At 41.9% G+C, this 27,141-nt stretch overlaps 2 protein-coding genes across 10 annotated transcripts in view; one reads left to right on the forward strand and one right to left on the reverse strand.

The window, feature by feature from the left end:
* Positions 1 to 542: 542 nt before the first annotated feature.
* lsm14aa (LSM14A mRNA processing body assembly factor a) lies at positions 543 to 12,796 on the reverse strand. 6 transcript variants are annotated; one of them, XM_030053463.1, is made up of 10 exons: positions 12,501 to 12,796; positions 11,425 to 11,588; positions 11,142 to 11,301; positions 10,570 to 10,689; positions 9,437 to 9,775; positions 8,344 to 8,523; positions 6,702 to 6,876; positions 6,024 to 6,062; positions 4,309 to 4,549; positions 543 to 3,999 (listed from the first exon to the last, which is right to left on the reverse strand). In XM_030053463.1, the coding sequence occupies exons 1-10, from the start codon at positions 12,619 to 12,621 to the stop codon at positions 3,976 to 3,978; spliced, it is 1,563 nt and encodes a 520-aa protein (XP_029909323.1). In that variant the 5' UTR covers positions 12,622 to 12,796; the 3' UTR covers positions 543 to 3,975. The 6 variants fall into 6 exon arrangements, with proteins under 6 accessions (XP_029909323.1, XP_029909324.1, XP_029909328.1 ...); XM_030053464.1 differs by having other exon boundaries at positions 543 to 3,996; positions 8,344 to 8,526; XM_030053468.1 differs by having other exon boundaries at positions 9,566 to 9,775; positions 12,501 to 12,795.
* Positions 12,797 to 14,040: 1,244 nt separating this feature from the next.
* Positions 14,041 to 27,141, forward strand: part of LOC115360499 (transcription initiation factor TFIID subunit 4-like) — a 27,477-nt gene continuing 14,376 nt past the window's right edge. The window contains exons 1-11 of one of the 4 annotated variants that reach the window (XM_030053441.1): positions 14,041 to 15,233; positions 16,633 to 16,799; positions 17,647 to 17,736; positions 21,229 to 21,423; positions 21,528 to 21,650; positions 21,773 to 21,862; positions 22,237 to 22,431; positions 23,393 to 23,468; positions 24,006 to 24,111; positions 25,154 to 25,362; positions 26,558 to 26,688. In XM_030053441.1, coding sequence (XP_029909301.1) covers positions 14,054 to 15,233; positions 16,633 to 16,799; positions 17,647 to 17,736; positions 21,229 to 21,423; positions 21,528 to 21,650; positions 21,773 to 21,862; positions 22,237 to 22,431; positions 23,393 to 23,468; positions 24,006 to 24,111; positions 25,154 to 25,362; positions 26,558 to 26,688 — 2,562 coding nt within the window. In that variant the 5' untranslated portion in view covers positions 14,041 to 14,053. The remainder of the gene's footprint in view (positions 15,234 to 16,632; positions 16,800 to 17,646; positions 17,737 to 21,228; positions 21,424 to 21,527; positions 21,651 to 21,772; positions 21,863 to 22,236; positions 22,432 to 23,392; positions 23,469 to 24,005; positions 24,112 to 25,153; positions 25,363 to 26,557; positions 26,689 to 27,141) is intronic. The other 3 variants (XM_030053443.1, XM_030053442.1, XM_030053444.1) reach the window with 3 other exon arrangements.

Below are 27,141 nucleotides of genomic sequence, written 5' to 3' on the forward strand. Positions count from 1 at the left end.
AGAATGTAATTGTGACCTAATAAATCTGATAAATTATGCCTTTATAATTAATAGTTTTAATAGTTTTTCTGTCTGTTTCTAGCAATAAAAACATTAGTTTTGTGACTTGCCCGACTGGATACAGGGTTATGATGTTAAGTTATTGGCAGATGTGAAGGCAGACGTAATACAGCTGCTTAAGTCTCTTTAAGCAACAACTGAAGCTCACTAAATGAAAAAGTAGTTGGGCCTGTTGTACATTAGAATTTAACTCAAGTTTCTTTCCCCTTAGCTACTATTGTCAAGAGAAGCTCATTAAGAACATTTTAAGTGTACTGTCAAATAGAAAACATGTCAACATGGCTATCATGTATGGAGGGAAACATTACAGTTTCCTGTAAAATCCTGTAAGTAAAAAGGAGAGCGCTCATAGGGTTATTACTGTAAACTTCTACTTAAGTCTAGTTGTTTTAGTGGTTTGAATTGATTACTTTCCTCATATACCAAAAGCTAGCCGGAAACTGAAAGACCATCAATACAAACTGAAGTGAAACAAAGCAAGGTAATGAACAACTGTTTATTGTTTGCTCTTAATAAAAACCCCAGTCCACTGAGGCCCACAGAGAAGGACGCCATGCTGGGTTCAAAGACAAAACATGTGGCTGTGACTCCAGAAAGTGTTAAAGGAAGCCAGGAGAAAAGAAAACATGACTTTGGCCTGCCTGCTTTACACCTCATGATGCTCAACCACTACACATTTTAGGTATTGCAGCAATAATCTAGGCTGTTTTGCTTCTGTACATTTTTTTTATTTTATTTATTTATTATTTTTACGTTTCAGTGGTGACTGACAAGCAGGGCCAATGTAGTGTGGCGTGCGTTCATGAACAACACCATGGGGAATTAAAGAGCTTCCTTTAAAATCTAGGCACATAAGCCCCTTTCCATATGTCCATTTGGCCACAGCACCCTTCAATAGAGTCATTTCTAAGACACTAATAACTGAATCACCCCCATCGCAGTGGTCGTCAACTTGTGTGGCCTGTAGGAAGCGAAACTGTGCCCTCAGCCAAAATGCCAGAATGAGGAAAAAAAATAATCGCTTTGTATTCATTATACTTTTACCAAGTGCACATTAGAGCCCACAATTAAGCTTCATGAATGTCAAACCTTGTCCAGTGGCTTTTGTGTTTGTTTACCCTTGTGTTCATGGTGCACAGCTCACTGTGACATGCATGAACAACTTTGTGGGATACATATTTTTGTTTTTTGCTAAAATGTGCTACGGCACACAAAGATATGAGAACCACGGCCTTTGAATTGATCCAATCCCCGGATAACTAGCTGAAATATATCCAAAGAGTTCTGTCCTGGACTGGATGCCCAAATAAGGTGCCAAATTAGTTAGGACAGAACATCAAGGAAAACAGAAATCTTTCAGTTATGCATGGTGGGTACATTTCACAGATTTACAAGTACGCTGCTGTGACAAAAAAGACAATTTTGTTGGTTTCATCTTAATTTCCTCAAGGCTTGCAACAACAAAAAAATCACATGGGATAAACAAAAACAAAAACAAACAAAAAAAAAAATCAATTTTTTTTGCGCCTTAATGCAAAGGAATAGCTACTTAACCAAACAGCAAAAAAAAAAAAAAAGAAAAAAAAAAAAGAACTTGGCAATCAATTAACCTGGAAAATATCTGAAATTAAAGTCTAATGTGCACTCAAGTTCAAATAGCAGTGTGCAAACCACTGAGTTACAACTAGATGTCAAAGCCTAAAATCCTGGTTATTTCCCATTACTTTTCAATCATCTAACTTGTGTTGACGTTAGTTGTTATTCTCTAGCATTAAGGCAAATCAAGAAAATATTTTTCTATACATTTCCTGAGCACAATTAAGTACTTTAAAGGTAGCTTTGCATGTCAAGCTTGACATCTTTTCGAAATAAATTTGGGGATTTTCCATTCTGGAGCCAAAGCCATAATGTAGACATCTATAAAATACAAGTTTAAATAACAAGGCTAGGGTCAAGCAGCATTTGCATGAAAAGTCTTAGCAATTGTTTTATCCTGCTGAGTACCAGATATGTGGGGCGCCAGATGCTCGCTTTTCTGTGACTGACAAAGTACCTGACTCATTCTGAACTCATCAAATGTGGTTAAACCCCACCCATCTTACTTTGTAAATACTATTTGACCCAGGCCTATAAAAGGACAATATTTCTGCAATCAATCTCCATTTCAAATTCTAGTTTTCCAAGCTTGTTCACTCTGGGCCGTCAGGTATCATGACAACATTGCTAAGTTATTATTAGCAGGATACAATCTCAGAACAGATGAACAAAAAACACAATTTTATAACAACTCTGAAATTGTGAAAGTGCAACTCTGTACATTTCTTGCCAGATCAAAATGTCACTGAATGGTTTAAGTACTTAAATCATGCCAGGCCAAGATGGGATCAGACAGTATTCAGTCAAAGTTCATTAGATCCCTATCCCAAATGGGCCTGATCATTCACAACCTCAAAAATAAGTATCAATATTGCTAGGAAACTAAGTTGCTACACCCAGACAGTTATGTAATTTTGCTAGGTTTTTTCATATATTTATAGTTCTGTTGACATCACTTTTGTAGCTTAAGCAGGCTATCAACCACCATGCAGTGCCATGGGACAAAGTTAGTGGCATTGGTTTGAGTTTTTCCCAGGTAAATGTGGAGTTTGCTGTAACAGATGGATAAAAAGATGACATGGTACGAGCCTATGGCTTGTGTTGTTTCCTTTGATGTTTGATATCAGAAATTTGAGGATGCTGAAATTAAAGCGGTATAAATTAGTGTCTCATGAAGCAGCGCCTGACAAAAAAATTAAACACATACATATGAATGGTAGCATCTCAAAAAAAGGTACTTAACCAAGTCACAAAGTGCAATTATTCTCAACTGGCCCGTTTGCTGGGAAGCACATAAAGGTGGTGGCCTGCTATAGCTAAGATGCTTTTAGTCCTTGTCTATATAAATGACAGTACATATGTATCTGCAGCAAACAGCATCTCAAACTCTAGTCATGTTTGTACCAGTGGCCCATAAAGTAAATCAAAAGATAAAAGAAAAAAAGGGAGGGATTTGACCTAAGGTCTAATCAGTGACCCATCCTACTCTAAACCTTAGATGTGGACTGGGAATAACACTACCACAAAAACCAGTAGAGTACACGTGTTGATGGCTACCACCTCCCTATGCTAAGGTTAGAACATTTCAGCTAGTGAAAAAAAAATCCTCATCAATTTCAAACCTATATTTGTGGAGAAGTACAGATGGACATTGACAAATAAAAAGTTGTAGCAAGTGAAAAGTGAATGTGAAGTAGATTTAGGTGAGAAGATCTAGTGAAAAAAACACAACCACTGTTGTTGAAGTGGGACAGATATGACGGTGAATGGGCTGACTAGTACAGGATAAAGTATGTGTAATAGTAGAAAAATACACGGTAGAAAGCTGTGACAGACCCTGCGGGCTATTTTGGTGCTGAAATTACATTACAGGATACATCTCCCCCCAAAATATAAAGCTATGTCAGTGAGCATCACAGTCAAAGAATTCATGTACGATCCTCGACAGCTAACAAAATATTATCAAATACAGGTTTAGGAAAGGGCAGAGAAGAGAATCCATTGCTGAAAAAACAAAAATACTAACATCCCTCAGAAATATGACATTTATACATTTTTTTCAGCCACCTGGAACTAATTTTGTAGAGATCTTGACTTTTTTTTCTGACGGACTGCGTTGTTGTTTCCATCATTGAAAGATATGGAAATTAAGTTGCATTCAAGCAGTCTACCCCAGTGCTGGTGACAAATATACAGCTAGTACACAATCTTGGTTCTTTTAGTCAAAAACATAGCAACCAAAACCTTTTTTTTTTCTTCTTTTTTTTTTTTTAAGCTTGAGGAGTTGCACCTTTCTGTAGATCCTTCCTTCCGTTAGGACTATGCAGCAATTTTGTTGTCCTTCTGGAAGAAATCCATAGGAGAAAAAAATGTTAAAGATCCACACAGATAAATCAAGGCTGCACCAAATTAAGAAAAATCATTTTTTGCTACAACATTCAAATACTGTTGGGATTTCCAAATACATGTGGATGAATTTAATGCATGTGTTCTTTTTCACAATGTAGGTTAAAATATGTGTGGGAAGAGGAATAACAAATTATTAAGATTTGCTCAGTTTGAATAAAAAAAATAAAAATAATAAAAATTGCTTGCACAATAATTCACTCTCTTATCCTCAAGTGATTTATGTCTTAAGTAAAAGTATTTTACCCTGTACTCTGATAAGTCAGCAAACTCCCGTCCTCCCTGGCTTCCTCTGTATCCTCCCCTGAAGCCACCGCCTCCATGTGGTGGGCCAAAGGACCCTCGGCTGGCGGAGCGACCCCGACCTCCACGGAAGCCCATGCTGCCACGGCCACGGTAACCACCTCGGCCACGGTTCTGACGCAGAGGGATGCCAAATGTCTCAGCATTCATCCGTCTCTCCTCTGCCCAGGTCTGCCTCCGTTCCCTGCAGGAAAGAGGTCATCAAGGAGGCAACGGGCAGCTAAGACTGGGTATCGTTGGAAATTTATCTTGTATAAATGGTTAAAAATGTATTCTTTCCCAGCACCTGTCACATCCACAGATTTAACACTCCATCAGCAACAAATTCAGAAAAGCTGCAGCTGTAAGCTGTTATCTTTGACTGGTAAATATCAGAGTACTTCTTATTCACAGGAAAGAAATGATGGTCCCATTACTTATAGTGAATACAACTTACTACCTTTTTTTTTTCCTGACATCAAACTGCACCCATAAGCCTAAATGAGTCTGAGTTTGACAGACAGGGAGAACCAAAAGTGAAAGCTGCAAAAGGTTTTCATGTATGATGTTCCACAATAATCAATTTAATATACTACGATTGTGACAAACCTGGTTTCCCATAATTGGATGACTGGTTTATTTCTATAAGATTACTTGGTTTATTATTCTATTCCAATTATGCCATTAATCGCAGTTTGGGTGGTTTTCCATTACAACTGGGTGGAGTCGTCATAGCAAGGCGGCGCACCGTCCAGCTCCCTCTGGATTCTTTGGGCCGCTACCAAGCACAGAAAAGTCTCCACCTCTTCATTTGACCGCGGTACCGGTTTGCTTGCCATTTTCCGACTTTGCCAACTTCAGCGATGATCAATGCGCACGGTCGCTGTTGCCGTTTTTGTTTTTTTGTTTTTTTTTTATTAATGCCGGGTTTGTTTTTTGTGCAGGAGTCGCTCTCATGTGTCATCGCTCCCTGTCCAATCAGTGGCCTGCACGGCGTTTACGTCACATTTCGGCTCGACTCAGCTCGCTTGGAACCCCGGCTGAGTAGGTCCCAAAATAGTATCTGCTACCAGGCACTACCACCTAATGGGAAAGCTCTCAAACCGAGTAGAGTCGAGCCGAGTAGGTACTAGTGGAAAAGGGCCAAAAGACTTGTGAGTTGAGAAAATCTCTTTTTAACCACAAAGACCAAGGCCTTTGTGGTGCCTGTATGTGCTGTCTGATGCAGGGTAAGGTATATGTGTGCACAAAGTGTTGTTACATCAATGACAACAAACATTTTAAAAGCTGCCATACTGTTGACTAAGGAAACATGGGGATTCTCCAGCTCTGTTTAACTGTACTAGAGTTAGTTTTAGCTACAATCTCTGCTCTTTCACAGTGTGTGTGTATGACCTTGCTCCCACACACTCACAACAGAAAAACAAGACATGTTCTTGCTCATTCAGTATTAAGACAGAACTGTCCATCCAGCTCTATTTCAATATGCTGAAGTGTACATGTTTTTTTCTGTATTGAAATAGTCACATCCTTAATCAATATTATTATTATTATATTGGTGCATGTTTCGTAATTATACAGGCATGCAAGCTGTACTAGGGTGCCAGTGAGGTCAGTGACAATGCAGACAATGGTTGTTAGTGTTGCAGAATCAGTCATATGACAGGACAAATATTTACCTTGGGAAACCTGAGCCTCCGGACTTCTCATTTGCTTTCCTGGAGAAAAGGAAAGGAGACAACACAGTCATGTCATAATCCAGGGAGCTTCATTTAGTCTCAGTTTAGGTCATATATTTAAGTGTTCTTAAACACTAACTACACCTTTTTGATATCATTCCAATGTTTCAACATCCTGCAGTCATTCCTGTAAACTGCTTTATGCAGGTTTGTTCGTCCTACCTGAGCTGGTGGGAAGACCGTGCCCCCTGTGGTTTGATGGTCTGATTAGTAAGTTATCAGAATGAAGGGGCATACCAGCTAACACATAACTGGAACATCATCCTGATGAGGCTGTCTGATAGTGGGGGCAGCTCAGGTAGGATGACCAAACGTGCATATTTCAGCTGACAGGAAATACCCCGCTGACATCATGTGACACTTCTGCCTGTCGTAAGACTGTAGGATGCCAAAACATGTCAGGGTAGAATATTTTACATACACAGTCATATCATGCAAGACAAAAAAATTAATTTGCCAACACAGTGCAGGTGATGGAAGGTCATGGTACACAGTGAGTGCTATATAAAGAGCATGTACTTGTTTTAATATCCAAACTGTCAATATGTCTTTGCAGCAATGCCACATTGCTGTAAATTTCTAAATGTCTGACTGAGATTTGCAGTGGCAGGTCCATACCTCGTATCATCACAGGAGATGTTGTCAAAGAAGGACTTGGACTTGTCATAGTAGCAATTTGGGCCAAGCGGGTCTCCTTCGTCATCAGCAGTGCCCTCGCTGTTCTGGACTTCCACACCAGAGTCGCCCTTATCCTCTCCATTCACTGCTTTCTCCGACTTGTCACTTTTCTCATCTGGGTGATAAAAGATTGATCACACTCATGCCTCAAGAACAGACAATGCAAATAAGGCCAAGGCCAATGGTTCTCTATGTAGAAGGAACTGCCAATTACATCTTGCAATTAGCCAAGTACATCATGAAATTTATCTGACAATCACTTTTAGCGTACTTCATGCAACAGCCAATTCATTGTTTTTTTTAGCTGTGACCAGCAGCTCTATAGCACCCTCTGTCAGTCTATCGATCCACAAAAATTTCATGGAAATTCCATGAGATGCCTATGACCTGAACATATGAGAATATGCACAGACATCCACAAAAATTCCAAGCCCTTTGGCGACCACAGTTTTCGCCCTGGGAGGTTGAAATTTGGAATGGAGTATGTGAAGGTGTGTGTTTGTGTTCATGCTAACTGGCAAAAAGGGGGTGTGGCCCATCACAAAACGGCACATAATTTCTAAAGGCATTCATGGACAATGGCCACACACACACACACACACACACACACACAATTTTGCCACTTCCCTTTATGAACCAGTTGTCACACACTGTCAACACTTGGAGGAGGCATCACTGAACTCAGCAGAGTTCATTTTCCATTGGTAAAGGGTTAGCCTATACTTCAGCTCCACCCCCTTTCATAACTCAAGGACTGTTTATCACAGAGCCTTGCGGGTGGCATCATTGGACTTGCTCTGCCCACCTGATAACAACTGCAACTTTCTACCTATGAGGCTGAAATTTGCTATGGAGGTCAAGTGTCTGTAAGGTTGTGTGTGAATGCATGCGCATATGTGGATTCATGCACATACTTGGTCACAGCTGTTGCAAATTTGTGCTTGCTTATGATGCTGCCTTAGTTAAAGTTTCATTATTTATCTAACATATGCCATCATGCGGAAACTAAACTAGTCCAAGGCCACAGGTCTGCGTTCAACACAAGCACACAGGAATAAAACAAACCAGAAAGATTTTACTTTGCTCACGGCCCAATTTAACAAGGATTTGATAAGCACTCTGAATAACTAGTCAAGTTTCTTGGCAGTTTTAAAAACAAACAAGCATAAACTGTGTTTTTGAGGCAGACAGCACACCAGCTAGTCCACCTTGGAAAAATTTACTTCTGCACATCTCTATTATGAAGGCACCGGTATTGCCATGTAATAAATTTTGGCAGGTATGTACAGACAGGATATTTTGTGTAACAAACAAAGTGCTGCATGGGCTCTGGACTGGACAGTATGAACAGACTTTCTGGCTGAACTAGTAAAATTCTTCACCTACCAGCTCTGATAATATGGCTGTTTGAAATTAGTCTAAAATATCAGAATTGGTTGTGCTGCTTTGTGAAAAAGCATCCCCATTTCTTTTTATAGTTCATTGTCTTTGTTTCCATTAGCAGGTCAACATATCATGTTATTTTTTTAAAACATGACACACACAAACTCAGTGTCTCAGTGATTATCTCAGTAGTCAATACCTTTCAGCTTCAGCTTGCTCTGAAACTCTCTGTCAATCTCCTCCTTGTTGAACTGGGCATTGGCACTCTCAAAGTCAAAGTCTTTCTCAAACTTCATGGGCCCATCTCGGCGGACGTTGAAGCGCCCCCTGCCACGGTGTCCACCACCCCGCCCACGACGATTAGCCGGGGCACCAGCAGCTGCTAAACAAATCATAATACAAAGTTAGTTGCTGTTATATATGGTGCTATGAACTGAATGAAAAAAATATACAAGCCAAAAGGAATTACATGGCAACATATGAAACAGTTAAACGAGGCACACAGCCACTATGGCACAAGGACTTTCTCAGACTATCAAAATGTGTTAGCCACTAACTACCATGAGTTAGCCAGCTTGCCTTTGGATGTTACAACAGTGGCACAATGCTCAAAATCAAATTCACATCAAACATGGAATAAATGCAGTAAAATACTGAGTTACTAATCACTAACACCACCACACCACAAGTAGCAGTATCAGGTATTCAATAAACATGAAAACACTGTCACTAAACAAGGAGAAATGTCTCATTGCTTTGAGAATTCATTGACATGAACAGCATGTCAATCCCCACACATGTGCACTAGCAAAGAAAAACATGTCAAAGAGGGATGAACAAGGTCGACTGATTTAAAAAGATGAGTGTATGGGCTCCATTGTCCGAAACAAAGCTCGAAAGGCATGCACAGTCTTAAAGGCATGGAGCTGGGCTTTTGAAGATGGGTTTCAGAGCGGAGTTCGGCTTAACCTGTGGAACGTTTACTGGTATCCCTGCTTTCACCTCGCGCCTGCTCAGACTCGGACTTGGGGACTTTCTGGACATCTGTGCCTGGAATAGTAGAGTCCTTTAGTCTTCCAAAACAGCGTCAACAACCATGAGAGTAGCCCTGCGCTGTATTAACAGGTTACACTAGTCTCCTACCTTCAGACAAAGGCACAACGGTTTCAAATGTGGAACCTCTGGAACAAAATGTTAAGAAATCACACAACGTGGAAATGATTCCTTTCTAAATGATGCTGTGTAGCAACACAAAACACACTAATGAGCTGTTCACTGGGCTGGGGTCTCACCTGAGTTGCTAAAGATAGAGTGGATAAACCCTGCAGTAGTAGCCCTATCTACAGCAGTGGTGTGAGAGGCGGAGGTGGTTCGGGGTGCAGGCCAGCCCTGGCTGCTGCGGCCTCCCCTGACAGTCTCACCCCTCCTTGGGTCCAGGCTGTCCTGGTGCGGAGCTTTCTGACTGCCGTGGCCAGCGGTGGAAGGGGCTGTGCGGGCATGGGCGGGGCTCCTGCGTCCCAGACCAGGGGCTGGAGCGGAGGGGGCAGAGGACGTTGCAGTCGGGGTGGTTTGTATTGCCTGCTCCAGGGTGGGGCTCTTCCGCAGGGGGTCCAAGCTGGGGCTGCTGCGACCTTGGGGCAAAAAAATGGGGGTCAGTACACAACCCTACCATCGAACCATGCTGTAACCATTAGTCAGCATTGATTTTATCACCAAAAATACTCAGACAGAGGTCAGTCATGCTGATTAGAGTAAAGGGGAAAAAAACCCTTTAGACTCATTTCCCAGACAAGGACAACATCAAGCCTGGGGCTTGATCTCAGTTCAAGGTCCTCAAGATTTTGTCACTATACAGCAATCACAGGATGTAAAGAGTGCTGCAATTCTCAAGTGTTTTCAAACTCAGCTGACATCAAAATTAAGATCTAAAGCTTATGGGGCACAAATCTGATTCAACAGGACATGCAAGTTATTGCGAAGTGCATGCAATTAAAACTGCCTGCCTTTCAAGATGTGAAAGATTTCAGAGATGATACTGAAAATATTTCTTGAGATACTTTTCGATCTAAATTTACAACAGTTTTTTGAAAGGCACCGTAGGGCAACAAGTGCATGTATACAATTTAGGTGATATGAGGGGAGGAAAGCAAAATGCAAAATATTTCTTGTTAGTTTATTATTTTAAAGTAAAAAGTTAAACAAACAAACAAAAAAAAAAAACAGTATTCTCCATATAGGCAGGTTCCAACAGTGTTCATAACAAGTCATTACAAAGGAAACTCATTAGTTTAGATTTTTCATTCTTGCGTAAGTGATCAAGGCAGAGGGGTGACTTCAGTATCACCCTGTGAGTTGAGTAGTCACACAGACTTGTTGAAATTTCTTTTTCACCCTCTTTCAATGTTTTTTTTTTTTTTTTTTTTTCCTTCGGTTATAAGGGTACCCAGAGATCGTGAGTCAGAGGGAAGAGCAGAGCCAATTTCACTGTTCTGAGACTGGTTTGTGGCTGTGCTTGTGTCGCTCACAAAGGAGGGCACAGATCGTCCTGTTTGGGGAGGAACAGCAGGAATAGAGTACTGAGGGCAACAACACTATCGGTTCCTTCAAATACACTGTGCTGCACTGTGTACCTATGGGCCATGCTCAGGGTGAATATCACAGTGAAACCAAGCACAGTGTGACTGCCTGTGCCCTACTGATTTATAAAATAAATGTAGAGGAGGAAAGCAATAGCCTCAGCTATTTGAGTGCATGCTGGAGCTGTGAGTCAAAACCTCCTCGGTTCCTGTAGCATGCTCAACGTGGTTCAAGAGCCACACAGCGACGCTGAACCCTTGGATAGCATGCCTGGTTGAATCCCTCCTGACAAGCTCCTACAGCTATTGGCTTTTACAGCAGACCCAAACAACACACTAATTAAAGCATGACACAGGAGAGGAGAAAGTATCTGCGACTTACTCCCTTTCCCATTATGTGGACAGAAACTGTTGCTCTTACCAACACCAACGGCTCCAAACTGGGGGGAAACCAGGGGACTGCTGCTGAACTGGCTGTAGGCAGGAACTGGAGCCCGGTTGAAGAGGCCATAGGAGCCAGCAGACTGGAATGGGGTCGGGGCGGTGGCAGCGGCAGCCGAGGGGGCTGAGCTCATGGAGGACTAAAGCAGAAAGCAGTGAAGTGCAATGTTATGAAAAAGACTTCACAGGACAGCATCCATGAATTTAAACAGTCATACTAAATGAAACTACATAAGACCAGATATGTGTAAGCGAGAATGCACCTGGACAATTGCAGGGTCCTGGGGGAGAGAGCATGACGGCTTGGGTGGCTCACACACCGTCAGGTCCTTGATGTCACTGCCTCGGAAGATGATGTATTCAAAAGTGTCATCTCGAGGTGGGATGGGTCTATCAGTAGGACGATCCTCTGTACCAAAGGATCGAACTAGCAAGAGGACAAGTCTCACATTTAGCATCACAGGTCACAGTGTGGTGCAAATCAGATACACAATGAGCCAATTAGTTTGTACAGTGTGGGACTATGACTGAGTGCTTTCCTGTCAGATGTTGTTGCACCAAGTCTACACTGAGTACTGCTGCTACTAAAGAGGGATAAGGCCACTGAGACAGCAATGTAAGTAGGTGTAGGCGACATAAGCTGCTGTTAGTAAACCAGGCGAGATATGTGCGCACACAGTGACATAACTCGTAATAACAGCGCTGCCAAGCTGGGAGGATGAAGATAGTCGAACCTCCTTTTAATAGCAAACTGCCACTGTACAGACACTGCCTGCTTCTTTGCTTATGAACATATCCTACACAATTTGAACTGTCAAGCAGCACTTTGCTGCAGGTATCATTTGCTTGCAGCTACCTGAGTTACCTAGCTAGCACGTTGGCAAGCTGACTCATGTTGCAAACTCAGATCAACATTCGTTCTGCATAAGTGCTACACTGCCGTAAGCCATACGCGATGTCTATGTAGACCATCTTTAAATTGTTCATTTTTGTTTCCGCAAGTCAATTCTTCCACTGGCCGCGCTGCATTTAACTTTGCTTTCCTGACAGGAAAAGGTTTCAACATTTTAACTCGCTGCTTGCTATCGTAAACGCTGCGGCTAAGTTAGCTAACTACTGGGTTGACTAACACTGTGGACCGCTAACGTTAGCCGTCAGACCAACTTGTTTAAGTTCTGATACAATCAACATGCTATTCAGAAACAACTGCACAACGTTCCTTTCACAGAAGAAACTAAACTCGCCATTAGCAGAAAGTGAGGGAATACCCGACCCTCTATGGAAGCTCGTACACAAACTAGCACTAGCTAGTATTAAGTAGCATTAGCCAGCTAGCTACCTTTCGCAAGTGCGACAGTTGAGTTCTCGGTGTCAATAGTGTAGAGGATTCCTTCGTAGCGAATCTCGGCCTTCGAAATTAGGCTGATTTTGCTCCCGAGGTAGGGCGTCCCTCCACTCATTGTGTCTCCCCGGGCTCGGCAATCTGCTCAGAAAACAAATTCGATGCCCCTTCCAAACCGCTCGGTTCACAACAAATTATCGTGCCAACTTTCTCTGATATACACTTGTCTAACTCGCTATTCTCACCACTACAATATGGCTACCTCATTTTCCATCGAATGGTTCTTAACGCGGGGGTTAATGGGAAATCATACTATCGCGCGTTTACACGCTGCTGTGGAAACTAGATCCGCATGGGCTAGAACAGCAAACACCAACACAGCGGGATAAACAACCATGTCCCATTTATCAAGATCATCTTTCACAGCCATGTGGAAGATGATCTTGATAAGTATGTGTGTATGTATGCATGTATGTATGTATCTGTGTATGTGTGTATGCTTTTATTATTAATGAAGGATAACATGTTTATTTTAAATACACAAGTGTGATTAAAAAGTTGTTTAAACTTAGTTCAACTCAGTGCCAAACGCCTACTTTGGGCACATGTTAATCCTTAAGGTGTAATAGGAGCTCTGTCCTAAAGGGGTACCAATGCAGCTCACAACCACTATCCTCTTTAACAAGGCACTGGTGCATTTCTGACGTACCTGTAGTTTTCCCTGTGCATCCACAGACATTCAAGTTGTTGAACTACTTGAATAAGTTATAACTTATTTCTTTTTCTTTTTTTTCTTTTTCTTTCTTTTTTTTTTTTTTTGGAGGGCTGTAAGAGAGCACTGCAAAGGCCAATGGGTTAGGGGGGTAAAACAGTCACATGAAGGGAGGAAATGTCATAATAACCACATACTTCCTTGTGTGAGTCTGAAAATCTATCAAGTCAAACACATTTTCTTCTTGAGTTTAGTCTGTGCTTGATCATTCTCTTAAAGTTTTGGTTGATGTCTGAAGGTCATGATAAAGTTTAAAAAAGGCATACATTGTCATCAGTATGAAGTACCAGCCTCAGAAGTTGCATGATGATGAAAGAATCAATATTATCCTGACTATAGATTGCATTTCAATTGTTATTATTGTTGTTATTAGTTCGTTTATATATTTTTTGTTTAAATTTGTTTGTGAAATTGTCGAAAACAAAAAAGTGACATTAATGTTCAAACAGCTACCAACACAAGGATATTTTCAGGAAAGTATCAGTTTATATTCCCCCCATAAAGGTGCTGTCTTGACATAGATGTAACTTAATGTGTACTGTCAATTAATGCCATTAACAGTTTTGTCAGTGTAAAATGTACGACAATCTCTATTTCGCAGCACAAAGGGTAGGTTAGGCGGATTCAGCCTCTACTACATCAGTGGATGTACAGCTCCATCACAGAGCTCAGCTGAGGTCTGATCTGTTTGTTGTCTTTCTACATTGAAAAACAACACGGGTCCTCCGCGCATGCGTACATTCTAAAATACGATTTGCACAACGGTCCAACATCAAAGATGGCGGGAGCCTCCGACCCACTGGAGGACATGCTCTTCAATGAGGTGGATGAGAAAGCAGTTAGCGACTTAGTTGGCTCTTTGGAATCACAACTCGGTAATCAAAAGACTCCTGCTGCTTCATATTCCGACGTAAAACGAGAGGGACCTTCGGGCGCTGTCAGTCAGTTCTCAGGGAAACTGCGTGATCAAGTGGGGTCTCTGGAGCAGCCACAACAAGGGCATCCAAAAGCGGGGTTAAACCAGGAACCCGGCGCTAATGAGCCGCTCTCCGGCAAAATCCTCACCTCCTCTACCTCTTCTGTCGCTACCGGGGCCGTAATAAACGCTGGGTCCAGTCTACAAACACTTGGAGCATCTCCTGCTACTATTTCTCCCGCACCAGGATCCGTAACTTTGCCCACTCAGTCTGCTGCTCCTGCTAGCTTCAACAGGGCTACTGTTCTGGGTCCAGCTCCTGCTCCCAGCCCAAACATCATCCCAGCAGCGATCAGGACTGCTTCACCTGGACTACAAAGTTTAAACGGGAGTACCGGAGCTGTGAAGTTGGTGAACTCACCCGCTGTCCCTCCACAAGCCGAGGCCAGCACTGTTATAAGCACTGTCAGTGCTGGGAGCTCCAATATTATCGTGTCCATGGCTTCGCAGCCCAATTTCCCCGTACCTCAGTCTTCAGTTGCGTCTCCCGCTATAGCAATGCAGAGGCACCCTAGCCCGGTGGCCAGTGTCTCCCAGAATGGAGTGGACCCCAGGGGTGCCCCGCTGGTTACCCAGGGTGCACCTTCCCCCGCTGCCTCTACATCTCAGGTCATGAACCACAGCAACCCTCTGATGCACAGCAAGATGCTGGTGTCCAGCCAGCCAGTTTCTGGCAACTCTGTCATCCTGGGAAGCACCCCTCCGCCTGCAGGCAGCTCCCCCATCAGCCAGACTCAAAGTGGGACCAGCACCACTGTCACCCTGGCTCCTGGGGTGAAACCTGCAGTCAATGGGGTCGGTCAGCCTGCAGTGACTATAGTGAGGCCGCCCAGCACTCCTGTGATAGCTACTTCCATCCAGCAGCAGAGACCTGGGCTGGTGGCAAGCCCCACCAGAACAGCTGCCCCTCAGCCTCAGCTGGCTGTGCGGCCCCAGCAGCAGACCACCATTCAGCTGCCTCCTGGCTTCACCATACCTCCGGGTAAGGAAACACATGCGCTTCCCTGATGAATCATGGTTAGGTGATGTTGCATCCCCTGACACTACTTATATAGGTCACTCAAGTTGGCTCTAAAACTAGACCCCGAGCAGTGAGAAGCAGCCAGTGTTGCTCAGCCACCCCCAAACAGGTTGAATAGTCATGATCAGGGTAGTTAAAACTCTCTTAACACTCAGCAACAATTTTAGGATCATCTCAAAATTCAGGAGCCACTTTTACCAGCAAAATAGGGTTGGACGATATGACAAAATCAAATATCACTATATCTTTGACCAATTACTTCAAAATCTATACTGTGAGATTATTGACAGGATGACTATTGGTACTTTTATCGGATATTTACATACAAGATTTTTGATAAACAGTCATTAGTAATGTTGATATGATGACCCAGCAGGTAGAGGCAAATAATAGAAAGGCTACAGCAGTCTAATAATTTCAGAAAATTGTATCTCCTTACTGTAATGCAGCCATTAAAACCAGGAGATGTGATATCACAATATCCAAAATCCCAGATTATAACTTGTCGCATATCACAATATCATTATACTATCGATATATTGTCTGGTTCTGCAGCCAAGTAGAACAGCGAGAGCTGCTGTGCTCTGTGTTGGGCAGAGTATGTGATGTGTCTGTGAGGATGTGCACACAGGATTACCCCCAGTGAGATGCTGGATGGTGTTGAGAAATGATGTGCAAGCATATGTCTATTTGTTGTTGCCGTGTCCCAGTCCAATCATTTATACCTTGGAGCACATAACACCAGCACGCATGTTAGATTAAAATAGAATTAGGGATGCACACTATTGGATTTTTTGTCAATTTTGTCTCAGTCCAATATGCTGATATTTTCCAACTATGTGCACACATTTCTTCCACCTGATTGCAGAGAACATCAGGCCTAAGTCTCTCCTGTACCTACTCTTATGGTGATGGCTCAGTGGCAGATGCAGACATAAAATACAGTGCTTTTCAAAATGTACACATTCACTGGGCAAAATGGAGTAAATAAAATGATATAGAACATGCCTTTTTTTGATGCACGTTAATGGATTTTTTTTACTGATATCTGATGTGTTGATATTCATTTGAAAGCCTTTATCGGCCAATACCGACAATGTGTCAATATTATAGTGCATCCCTAACTAGAATGTCCAGATCATTGTTATTTACTTTCCAAAGTCTTTGCTAGAGTAACCAAATTACTAATCACAGCCAGAATTTATCAGCATGTTTCATGTGACTGTTGGTAATTTCCCACCTCAACATAGGATGGCCGTTTGATTTCCGTTCCTCATCTCTGTCAGTGTTTCAGTGATATGTCAGTGGTATGTGTCACTGTCAGAGGACCATACAGATGACTGTTCTCCCTTTCCTTCAGGCATGGTTCTAGTTCGGACGGAGGCGGGCCAGCTGGTGATGGTCGCCCAGCAGGTCCTGGCCCAGGCCCAGGCAAAGACCCAGCAGGGCCAAGCGGTGGCCAACATCTCCCCGCGACCCGCAACTCCGACAGCCGGGGCTGCCATCCGGGTCAGCACCCCGAGTCCGGTAGGTGCCAAGAACACGCTTGGACTACAGTTGCATTCGGTGTCTGAAATGAACTTTTTGGCTCACCTGTCAAGGGCTGGGAGACTAAAAAAAATGTACCTGGCAAGGATAAGTTTTGCTGGCTCAAACCACATGGAAATAATGTTAAGTTTAAAGTTTTAAACTTTGTGCTTGGATTTGATGGCTCACTGTCATCATGGGTATACGGTGGACAGCAGGGACGATGTTTGAGAACAGGTGAAGACCAAGAGTATACAGAACAGAGGCGTTCCAAAAGCTCCCCGCCAATGTGGGTAAACCAACTTTTATTGGTTTATCCACCAGTGACAACTTTTACCAACATTTGCCTAGTGCTAATTTGAGATTTTGGTGGAAAGCAAGATGGATTAAAGATGGTTCATAGTCCCGGAATTAAGAAGCCGCTTTAATCCATTTATTTCTTAGACATTTTGAATCAGCTTTGGGAATCATGGTTCAAAAGACCTTTTTTCAACAGGTGTCACCAAACCCTCATGTGGCTGAAATATCCTATAGCAAGAAACTGAATCCCTTCTAGCTCCGCGGCTGCTGCTTACTCCAAATCTCCAATAATATTAAATGTAGTTTTAAAAAGTATTCAAAGCACCAAGGTGACAATCTCCCAGCAGAGGTGATGTATTGTATTAACATGCTAAGTGACGTAAAGTCAGTACACCATACATTTCAAATGCCTGATATGGTGATTTTGTGTGTGTGTGAGAAGTGTCCCGAGCTGAACTACGTCCTACCAGCTGTTTGCTAGGCTTACGGAGATGCCTCATAACGCTTTGCTGATACATAACCTTGTCTATCCCCTACTTCTCTGCAGGCTCCTGGTACACCGCAAACAGTGCGCTTGGGGTCTCCTGGCCAGACTAGAATGGTTCAGTCTCCCTCCCCCTCCACCACGGCTGTACAGGTGGGTGTTCACCAGCTTCCCATCTCCTGTGCTGTTACATGCACACACTCGGGCCAGAATCAAGCTTCCATGATGGTATCTTTTGGCTAAAACATATTGAGTAACAATAACTTAAAACATAGATGAATTATGTTAAACTGGATTGCAGAACTGCAGCAAGAATACAAAAGAGAACAGAGATCTGCCCTTTTAGAAAAAAGGAAAAAAAATCCACCCTAAAGCATCCTAACACTGTTAATGCATCTTGTTTTTTGTGGTGCATTTTTCCTCAAAACTGATGTAGATAACTGGTGATATGTAGAAAACATGATGTCAAATTCATGTATTTCCAGCAGGTACATGATATTTTGCTAGGAAAATGTGTCAGCAATTTAAAGCATTGACAGTGAATGCCGAGTTTTGGTTTTCTAACCCTAACCCTTGCAATCAAAGGGTAAGGGCTGGTAATGTCTGGTAATCTTACTGGGAGAAATCCATTGTTGAACAGGCAGAAATACCAGTATCTCCACCCACAGAAGCCTTATTAGACCAGAATGCAGTGCAGCCACGGGGTGCATCTTTGTGGATCTGTTGTCAGCAGTGTGTGAAATACACAACCTCCTCAACTGCTTTTATTTAATTTTTGTTAGGTAACTTGGAAAGCCGGGCACAGAGCGCCATGGTATTGTTCATTCTCGCATTTTCTCAACTGGAAAAAACTACTACACTGTAGCAGTTGCTCTCCCCACCTACATGTATATTTCACAGCTGAATGCAAAGAGTCAGCACCCCTTCTCTGGGGGCTGTCAGATGGTATTCTGGGAGAGTGGAGATCACTAACTGAGACAGATGTAGATGAGGCAAGTTTAGGGAAAGTGGATAGTCAAAAAAGTTAAATTAATAGTTTATAACAAAATAATGCCTAGAAGTGAACTTCACAGATTGTTGACTAATAACAGCATAAGAGTATCTGATTTTTTGTTTTAAATTTCCGAAATATATGATGTTCATTTCACTGTAAATGGCATAAACCAGCAAGTGAAACCACTGCCTCAGTATTTAGACATTGAGATAGACATGTTGTAATGTTTTGAATGGCAACAAACCCTGCATCTTCAATTTTGGTGATTTTCAATTAATTTACCTGTAATATGGTTTCAGGAAACCACTGGGTCTATGAAGCCTTTTTGAAACTAGTTAGTTAGATAAACTGAAAAATGCACAGTGATCAAGCTGAAATCAATATTTTATTTGTTTTTCTTTGGTCCTGAAAAGTTGGCATTCTGGAGATGCATGGTTTCACCCAACAACAGCAACATGTTACTGTCATTCATGAACCATTAACTTTTAGTTAAAGACTGTAGTACTTAAGATTCTTTGATGTTGCCACATAGTAAGAGGTTTGGTATTTAATACTATCGGATTGTGCAATCCTCGTCCAGGGTACATTTTATGAGATGGGTCGGAAAAGAGTGTACAGGCCAAATTGGGTGATGTTTAATCTCCACATTAACTCACTTGCTTTGACTGTTTTACTAGCCACCTAGATTTTTTTTTTTTTTTTTTTTTCAATACAAAAAGACCTCCAAAATAAGGCTGGCTGGCTGCCAAAGTGTCTGCTAGATAAGACAAGCCTACCAGTGAGGAGCCAAAGAGTCAGGAGCCAAAAAAAAATCTGTCCATCGACCACCTTAGCTCTTGTTCTGTTTCTTTCATAGGCTCTTCCCATTCATTCAGCTATGATGTCTCTGCAGCTAGAAAAGTGGTAATAAAATGACAATTCATCATCTGGCCTTATTACTTAGCCAGTGCAATTACAATGACAGCTATAGCACAATTGTCCATACATCTCAATGTAAATCTATGTTGTAGAGTCACTCTTAAACTGCAACATTGATCCTGGATCATAGCCAGGAATGAACCTGGATCAACCTACATCACCCTCAGATGTTCAAAAATATCCCCAGGCAACACTAGACAGTGGCTTACAATTTTGATAGGGATGCGTGATGGTACCGGCCGATACCGGCTTTAAAATGAAATATCAGCATCAGCCCAAAATGAAAATTACTGCCGATATGTAAAATAGGTCAAATTTGCCCTGGTTGTGGCTGTTTTCAGTATTCTCTCAGGGAGAGCATCATCCAAGTAGGACTAATCTTATCGAAAGAAAATGTTACATAAAAATAAATATGGCACGTGGAAGTAGTGCATCTGCCAGTAGGCCCTCTCAATAAAAGTAGGCATACTTTGTTAATTACACTACAGGAGAAACTTGATGTTCTCTGCAGTTACAGGTGGAAAAAAATATGTGCATGTATTGGTATAAGTCTTGGCAGTCAGCCAAAAAAGTTAGAAAATATTGGCATATGAGATATTGGCAAAAAAATCCAACATTGTGCATCCCTAAATTTTGACAATCTAGTAATCTAGGTGTGTGAGTTCACATTAGGCTCACACTGGGCACGCTCAGTGCAGATTGTTTGAACTCTTGAGCTTTGAGCTCCTTTAGTTAGTGTTGCTCGGTCATTTAAGAATGACGCCATTTGAACTCAGGATGTACCACATAACCACACTTCTCTCAGTCCTCTAACCAAGACCAATGTGGGTTGGTTTGTTATGGATGAGATCACCAATAAGTATATGTACTGGCTATGACACTGTTCTCAAGCAAGAAGAATAAAATAAATACATACTTGTTCAAATCCCATCATTTTGATGGAATCTTAACAAGGGTGCAGCCATGTTATTCTTAATGCTTGAGCATTGACAATATAAGTTGAACCAACTAAAGGAAACATCACTAAAAGGCAAGGGGTTATGGGTATAAGAAGACTGATGATTACACATTTTCTAACCCCATAGTTCTGAGCAAGATACGGCCCTTGGTTAAGGTTAGGGTTATGGTTTGCTGAGGGCTTACTGTATGTCAAGTCTGTTTTAGCAAATGGATGACAGACCAACAATTTTTATGACCAATCACAGTGAATGTGGGCCTATCTTGTCCAGAATTCTGGTGGGCTCCATAATAATCTGACCATTGCATGTAATAGCCAGCAGTTCCTCATGCTTAGAAGCCTTGCACAGTAAATTAAGTTAGGATAAACTTCAGATTAGACTGATGTTCAAATTCCGCTGTTTCTTCATGTGTTCTTAACTGTAAATTATGACACAGACAAGCCCATCATGATTTGGTAAAATTTTAACTCCCCCGATGCCAAAGTCTCTAAGCTGGGAAGACAACAGGTTCCCAAAACTCGAATCAACAAGCTGCTTGTGAGTCCATGGGGCTTTTGTTTACCAGCTTGTAACTGAGCAGTGTGAATGTCGTCAAACCAAATACAAAAATGCCAGAGTAAACTTTTCCATGGTTCGGAAAAAGTACGGATAAAGTACAAACCAATGGTAGGAGATTTTGCCGCCCAGGTCCCTCTGGGCAAGAGGGTTGGCTAAATGTAAACATCGTTTTTGCTGGTGGTAATTTACCTCCTTGGTGGTTTGGTGTGTTTCCAGAAGGCCATCACAGTGGCTCCTGGCGGTGCAGCAGTGTCAGTGAAGATGTCGACCCCTCAGAAGGCCCCAACAGTGATAACTGCAGGGGGACAGGCCGTGGCCAAGCCTGCCGGCGTGCAGCCCACCCCAACCCCAGTCAGCACGACGCCTGCTCTCGCCGCCACACCTGCTGCCAGAGCCACCGTGGTGTCCCAGGTCGAGTCTAAGCTCATTTAAATTTACTCAAATGTGTACTAAATTTAATATTGTAATGTGCACTAAATTAATTGTTCAGTATTGCAATTTTTCCCCACCTACAGGAGATGCAGGAAAATGTAAAGAAATGCAAGAACTTCTTGGCCACCCTGATTAAGCTGGCGTCCCATAATTCCCCCTCCCCAGACACCTCCAAGAATGTGAAGGCCCTGGTGCAGGATCTACTCGTAAGTCCTCGCGTTCGTTTTTATTCCGCAAGCAGGTGGTTTTAGTGGGGAAGTTCCAATGATCGGTTGTCATTTTATAATTATACTTAATGGAATTTAATGAGGATACTGTCTTTGTTCAGGATGCTAAGATTGAGCCAGAGGAGTTCACCACTCGGCTGCAGGCTGAGCTGAAGTCCTCCCCACAGCCCTACCTCATCCCCTTCCTAAAGGTACAGTTACTAACCCTATTACTACTATTATTACCACTTTGTCTTCTATGAGTATTATTACTGTTACTACTGCTTGTGATATTTGTACATTTACTTCTCTTGCTACCACTACTTCTATTACTACGATTACTAAATGCTCTTATGAAGCAGGCAAAGCTCCATGTTAACATTAGCTCAAATATTGTAAAATGTTACTATGTCACAGTTGTGATGGATACATGCACACATCACACACATCCTCAGTCATCATGTTAGTCCCTCATTATCTTATTTATTTGCTCAGGCACTTCACTTACAAACATTATTAATGGTCTAATCAATTAATTGTTATGAGGAGGTGTAGTAATAAATCATCATAACTTCTTGCTCCACAGAAAAGCCTTCCTGCCCTGCGCCAGTCTCTGCTCAACAACCAGCAGTCTCTGATAACGCCCGTCGCCAGCACCTCCACCCTACCCCTGGGCGCCCCCGGCACCGTCACCACCACCACCATCAGGCCACGGCTGCCCGCCAGCTCCACTGTCAGCACCGTCAGACTAAACGCACCCCTCGCAAACACAGCCACCCTGGTAAAGATTATCTGGATGTTTCAAATTTATATTTCAGGCTTACATCTGTCAAAATTCTGTGAAAAAAGGAAGTTTTCTCCAATATTAACAACATGTAAAGTATGAAATGAAATGGAGACAAACACAGTTTTATTACATACAGCTAACATGTTACCTAATAATAAATAAAATAAGAAGGATAAAAATTAATGAAAAATATCTGAGAGGTGTTGGTTTCAGAAGTGGAAAAAATAGAACATGCCTGTCAGGTTTGTTCTAAGACAATTAAAACAGCTGACTGCATTTTAATAAATCTGACATGAAACAAACCAAAACAAACTAAATTCAGTGATGCAACACTGAGTTTCATAGACATTTTAGCTGTGTCCCACGGTGGCGCATGCATAGTAAAGTTTTTAGAGATTGTTGGGACTGACTGACAGAGAAACTTTTACATGCTGCTGGTCACAGCGAAAAGCAAATTTGAGCAAACAACTCTGTTGCCACATTTCAAAGTGCATGGGATTCAGTCACAAATATGGAAGTGGTTGTTTCTTTAGCCAATAAAATATGGTTGAAATTGCAAAAACCAAAACAAGGCACTTGCACCAAGTATGCACCAAGGTATATTTAAGTTAATAAAGAAGAAATCTATATGTAAAACACTGCAGTAACATTCCACTGCAAAACTGCATGCTCTGTGCTCTGGAAATTAACAGTAGAAAAGAACTTTGACTTCAGGTATTGGTTGAACCCCAGTTATTACCATGATTAAGTGTGCAAAAAAATATGTTTTTTTTTTTTAGTTTTGGTTCCACAGCTGCCTCTACTGTGAATGTTGAGACCTGTAGTCCCTCCAACATGGTTCCACATTCAGAGCAGAGGTGGATGTGGAACCAAAACCAAATTACTTTCATGCTCAGTTCCTGTTGATGTCCCAACTGTTTGCAATGTCTCTCTTTTTCTCCTTGGTCTTGCTCAGGATGTGAGGAGACCGGGCGTGCAGACAGTCCAGACCCGTATGCCCATGGTCATCACCCAGACAGTCAGACCCCAAGGTACAGTACAGCACCCAACCACGCACCACACCTGAAGCTAATAGCATTTGCAGTTAAAGCTGCACCGTGGAAAATTTTCGAGGTTGAAGTAAGTGGAGTTTAGACTCTAACTCAACTGACAGAAATGTGGAACAAACCCATAATTGGATGGTTGAGTCTAGATGGTTCTTATCATCTGCCTGGCTTGCTGATAGGTTACGTGCTTATTTCACCGTTTCGTCTATAGACTCCTCACTTCAGTACACCTTGGGCAGTTAGTGTACCTTTAATGTAGGGACAGTTTATTTTGCCCTGACATGGAATCCCAGATGAAAGAATAATCCAAGTAGTTTCAGTCACAGCAAAGTGTATGACTTTCAAACTTTCCTGTGAGTAGCTAAACTTTATGCTGTTGATCTGTTTATCTAGTATGTCTATGTTGCAAACCGCTCTGGTATTTTAAGGTTGAAAAAGCATCCGCAAAAACTAGGATTTATTCCTTTGTTTCTTTTGACCTGACAAGTTCATCTGCCCCTCCCCCCACCCATACACACACAGGTACGCTTGTGAGAGGACCTACAATTATAGCTGGCAAAAGTCCCGCTAATCTAGCAATCCAGGCTAATCAGAAGAAACTGAGTGATCCTGGGGGCGGGACTTTCAGGTGAAGTATAAAAATGGTTTGCAGAAATACATATTTTGCACACAAACACTTAAAGAAACCCTATGTGTTGCATGTTTTGATTTCATCTTAAGACTACAGCCGACAAGGCCACTATTTCTCATTCTGGAGGGTGGAATAACCAATGGGGTCACAAGATAGTTCTTGGATAGTTTTTAATGTGATTGTAAATGAGTACAGGAGCCTTGGAGTAGGCATTGCTTTATGTTAAGGCGTCACAAGCCAAAAAGGTTGAGAACCACTGTGGTGTGTGACCTGCCAACGTCCAGTCGGTCTTGGATATGTAGTTACACAGTTCAAACATGTGAGGGCAGCATCTGCTCTCAAAAGTTACGGTTCCCTGAGCTGGCTAGAGAGGAGTTTTCAGGCAATCTGCAGCCTATACAAAGGTCTAAAAATATTTAAGGCCTTAAAAGAATTAAAATACTTTACTAAAACTTATTAAATACACTTACTAAAGGTTTTTGTTTTTTTTGTTTTTTTACCACTATGCAATGACAGATTTCAGTGTCTACCCATGTATGAATGTTTAGAACAGTTTGAATGTAGAGCAGGATGGTGTTGCAACAAATGAAGACATTTTTAAATCAAAAAAATATTTTTTAAATTGAAATATTTGCATCCAGTTATGATCAACTATGTGTAATAAGCATAATAAGGGGCTTCTGTGATATATGGCTAAACTAATGATTAATGATAATGATAAATTGATTAAACCTAGCACTACAAACTATCCATCAGCCAGAAGTTTAGGAAAAACCACCAGGCTAGTTGCTGCACTGACAATTGCTTTGTTATAGAATGGAGATAAATGGTTACCCTGTACTCTGTTGGTTGCATCTCTCTCTTCTGCTTTCTGTAATTCTACATTATGTGTTATTTTCATGTGCCAATATGCAATTTCTCATTAATTGGTCAGCTATAAATTGACTGATATTTTAGGCTACTTTATGATTTATTATTTTAAATCCATGTGCCAACTTGGGTAATAATGGGTAATAAAGATCACCTTCCCATTCCCCAGCCTGCTCCCTAAAAACTGCTCTACCTATGCTGCCCCCAGAGATGACGACGACATCAACGATGTGGCATCCATGGCCGGCGTCAATCTCAATGAGGAGAACGCCCGTATCCTGGCAACCAGCTCGGAGCTTGTTGGCACCAAGATCCGCTCCTGTAAGGACGAAGCATTCCTGCCCACCGGCCTCCTCCACCGCCGCATCCTGGAAACTGGTACTGTGTCCTGTTGGAGAGCTTAGATTGAAACATTGGTATCTGTGATAATCTGAGAATTGAAGCAGTGTGGAAACTTCAGTCAGAATGTGACTTACCTGCTGAGTGCAGTTTGTGCTCCTTTATAACCTGTCCCTCACTGTGGTGGGCTCCTCACCTGCCCACTCTGAATAAGCAGCCAAAACTGCCCATTGGAAGTCCACAGTCTATAGCTATGTGCTGTGAATTTCCATGTTAGTTATTTGTCATTTGTTGTCTAAAAATTCATGTAACCTTTTTGGCAAAATACATTTGCATCTTGGTATCAAGGTGATAGGAAGCTTCCAGACCTGTTGCGTTTTCAGTAGAGTAGTATTGATTGGTTAATGTATCAATTATTTTCTCGAAAAGTTGTTTGATCCATAAAATGGCAGAAAATGTCTATGTGACATCAGCAGATGTTTTGTTTTGCCCCAACCAACAATCCACAACCCAAAGATATTTAGTTTACACACATTCACATAGGACTAAATATTCACATTGAAGAAACTGATATCAGAGAGGGAATTTTCTTTGAAATTATTTAAAATGATGAATCGATTATCAAAATAGTTGGCAATTAATTTAATATTTGGCAACTAATCAATTATTTGACTTATTGTTGCAGCTCTAGTTTCCAGTAAGGTGTGACTCTGTGGCCATCACTGTCGCTATCACTATTGCTCTCTCCACCTGCATGTGCGACGACATGCATGTTGAACATAAATTGTATATTGTCAGTCTTGTAAAAAAATAAAACAAGTAAAACACCTTAATGTAAAACCCTGGAATGCAGCGAGCATCTCAAATTGCTGATATGGAACAGTGTAGGAGTTTACTCGGCTGGATTTTCCTTTTAATCGAGGCACTTCAGTCCTTAATTACTGTTGTGAAGCGGCTCAGTGGCCGGCAGGAGAAGTCTGCGGTCATGCTGGGCAGCTCCCAGGTTTGAGTGTGTTGAACTGTTTGAATGTGGCACAAGGCATCGCTGCTGAAAAAGGGCATTCTGTGCAGGAATAAAACTTCTGGTTTTGTTGACAGTCATATTGCCTGGACTGAACACTGACCAAAATCATCAGATCCACTGAAGGGAGTGAGGATCTGGACAAAATGAAGAGTATGTGGAACCTTGCAAAACTTGAATTAAAATTTTGTCTGTGTTCCCTCCTGCCTTCAGCTAAGAAATTGGGCGTGACCGAGGTGCCGGTGGAGGTGGTGAACTACATTTCCCACGCCACCCAGTCCAGGCTGCGCTCCCTGCTGGAGAAGGTTTCAGCCGTCGCTCAGCACCGCACTGACGGGGGCAAGGCAAGTCTGCGAAGATAGAAAACTTAACAAGAAAATGCTGTAAAACAATATGTTTGTTGCAAACTGCTGTACAGACACAGATAAAGACTGAATGAGCATGAACACATTTTAAGAAATGAGTTTGGTGCTTGTCTGTGTGCGTCACCTTTAAATCAGTAGAAAATAATGCCATGCAATGTAATTATGTGTTCAATTAAAATGAATTTCTTTAATTCTAAACATTGATATATTGATTGTAGAAAAACGTTTCTGCTAAGAATTCTTAGCTTGTTCTGTCCCTAAAAGAGGAGCTATTTTACAAGCTAGTATTAAGAGGAGCCTTAGCTTTAACAGTAACTGATAGTGTAATTTACTCTCCTGCGTGCACGTACAAAGGTTGTGATAAAACTTGATGGATTGAAACAGTTGTCTACGTGAAGATCCAGATGTTGCCTAGTCTGCATTTTCCTTCAG

The sequence above is a fragment of the Myripristis murdjan genome, chromosome 6 (genome assembly GCF_902150065.1).
Source record: "Myripristis murdjan chromosome 6, fMyrMur1.1, whole genome shotgun sequence".
In the NCBI taxonomy this organism is placed as follows: domain Eukaryota; kingdom Metazoa; phylum Chordata; class Actinopteri; order Holocentriformes; family Holocentridae; genus Myripristis; species Myripristis murdjan.

Coding starts and splice junctions, on each gene's coding strand:
- lsm14aa (XM_030053462.1), bottom strand. CDS start 12,621: ATGAGTGGAGGGACGCCCTACCTCGGGAGCAAAATCAGCCTAATTTCG. Junction 11,302..11,424: donor AGGACCCTGCAATTGTCCAG/GTGCATTCTCGC, acceptor TTTCTGCTTTAG/TCCTCCATGAGCTCAGCCCC. Junction 6,063..6,701: donor ATCTCCTGTGATGATACGAG/GTATGGACCTGC, acceptor CCTTTTCTCCAG/GAAAGCAAATGAGAAGTCCG.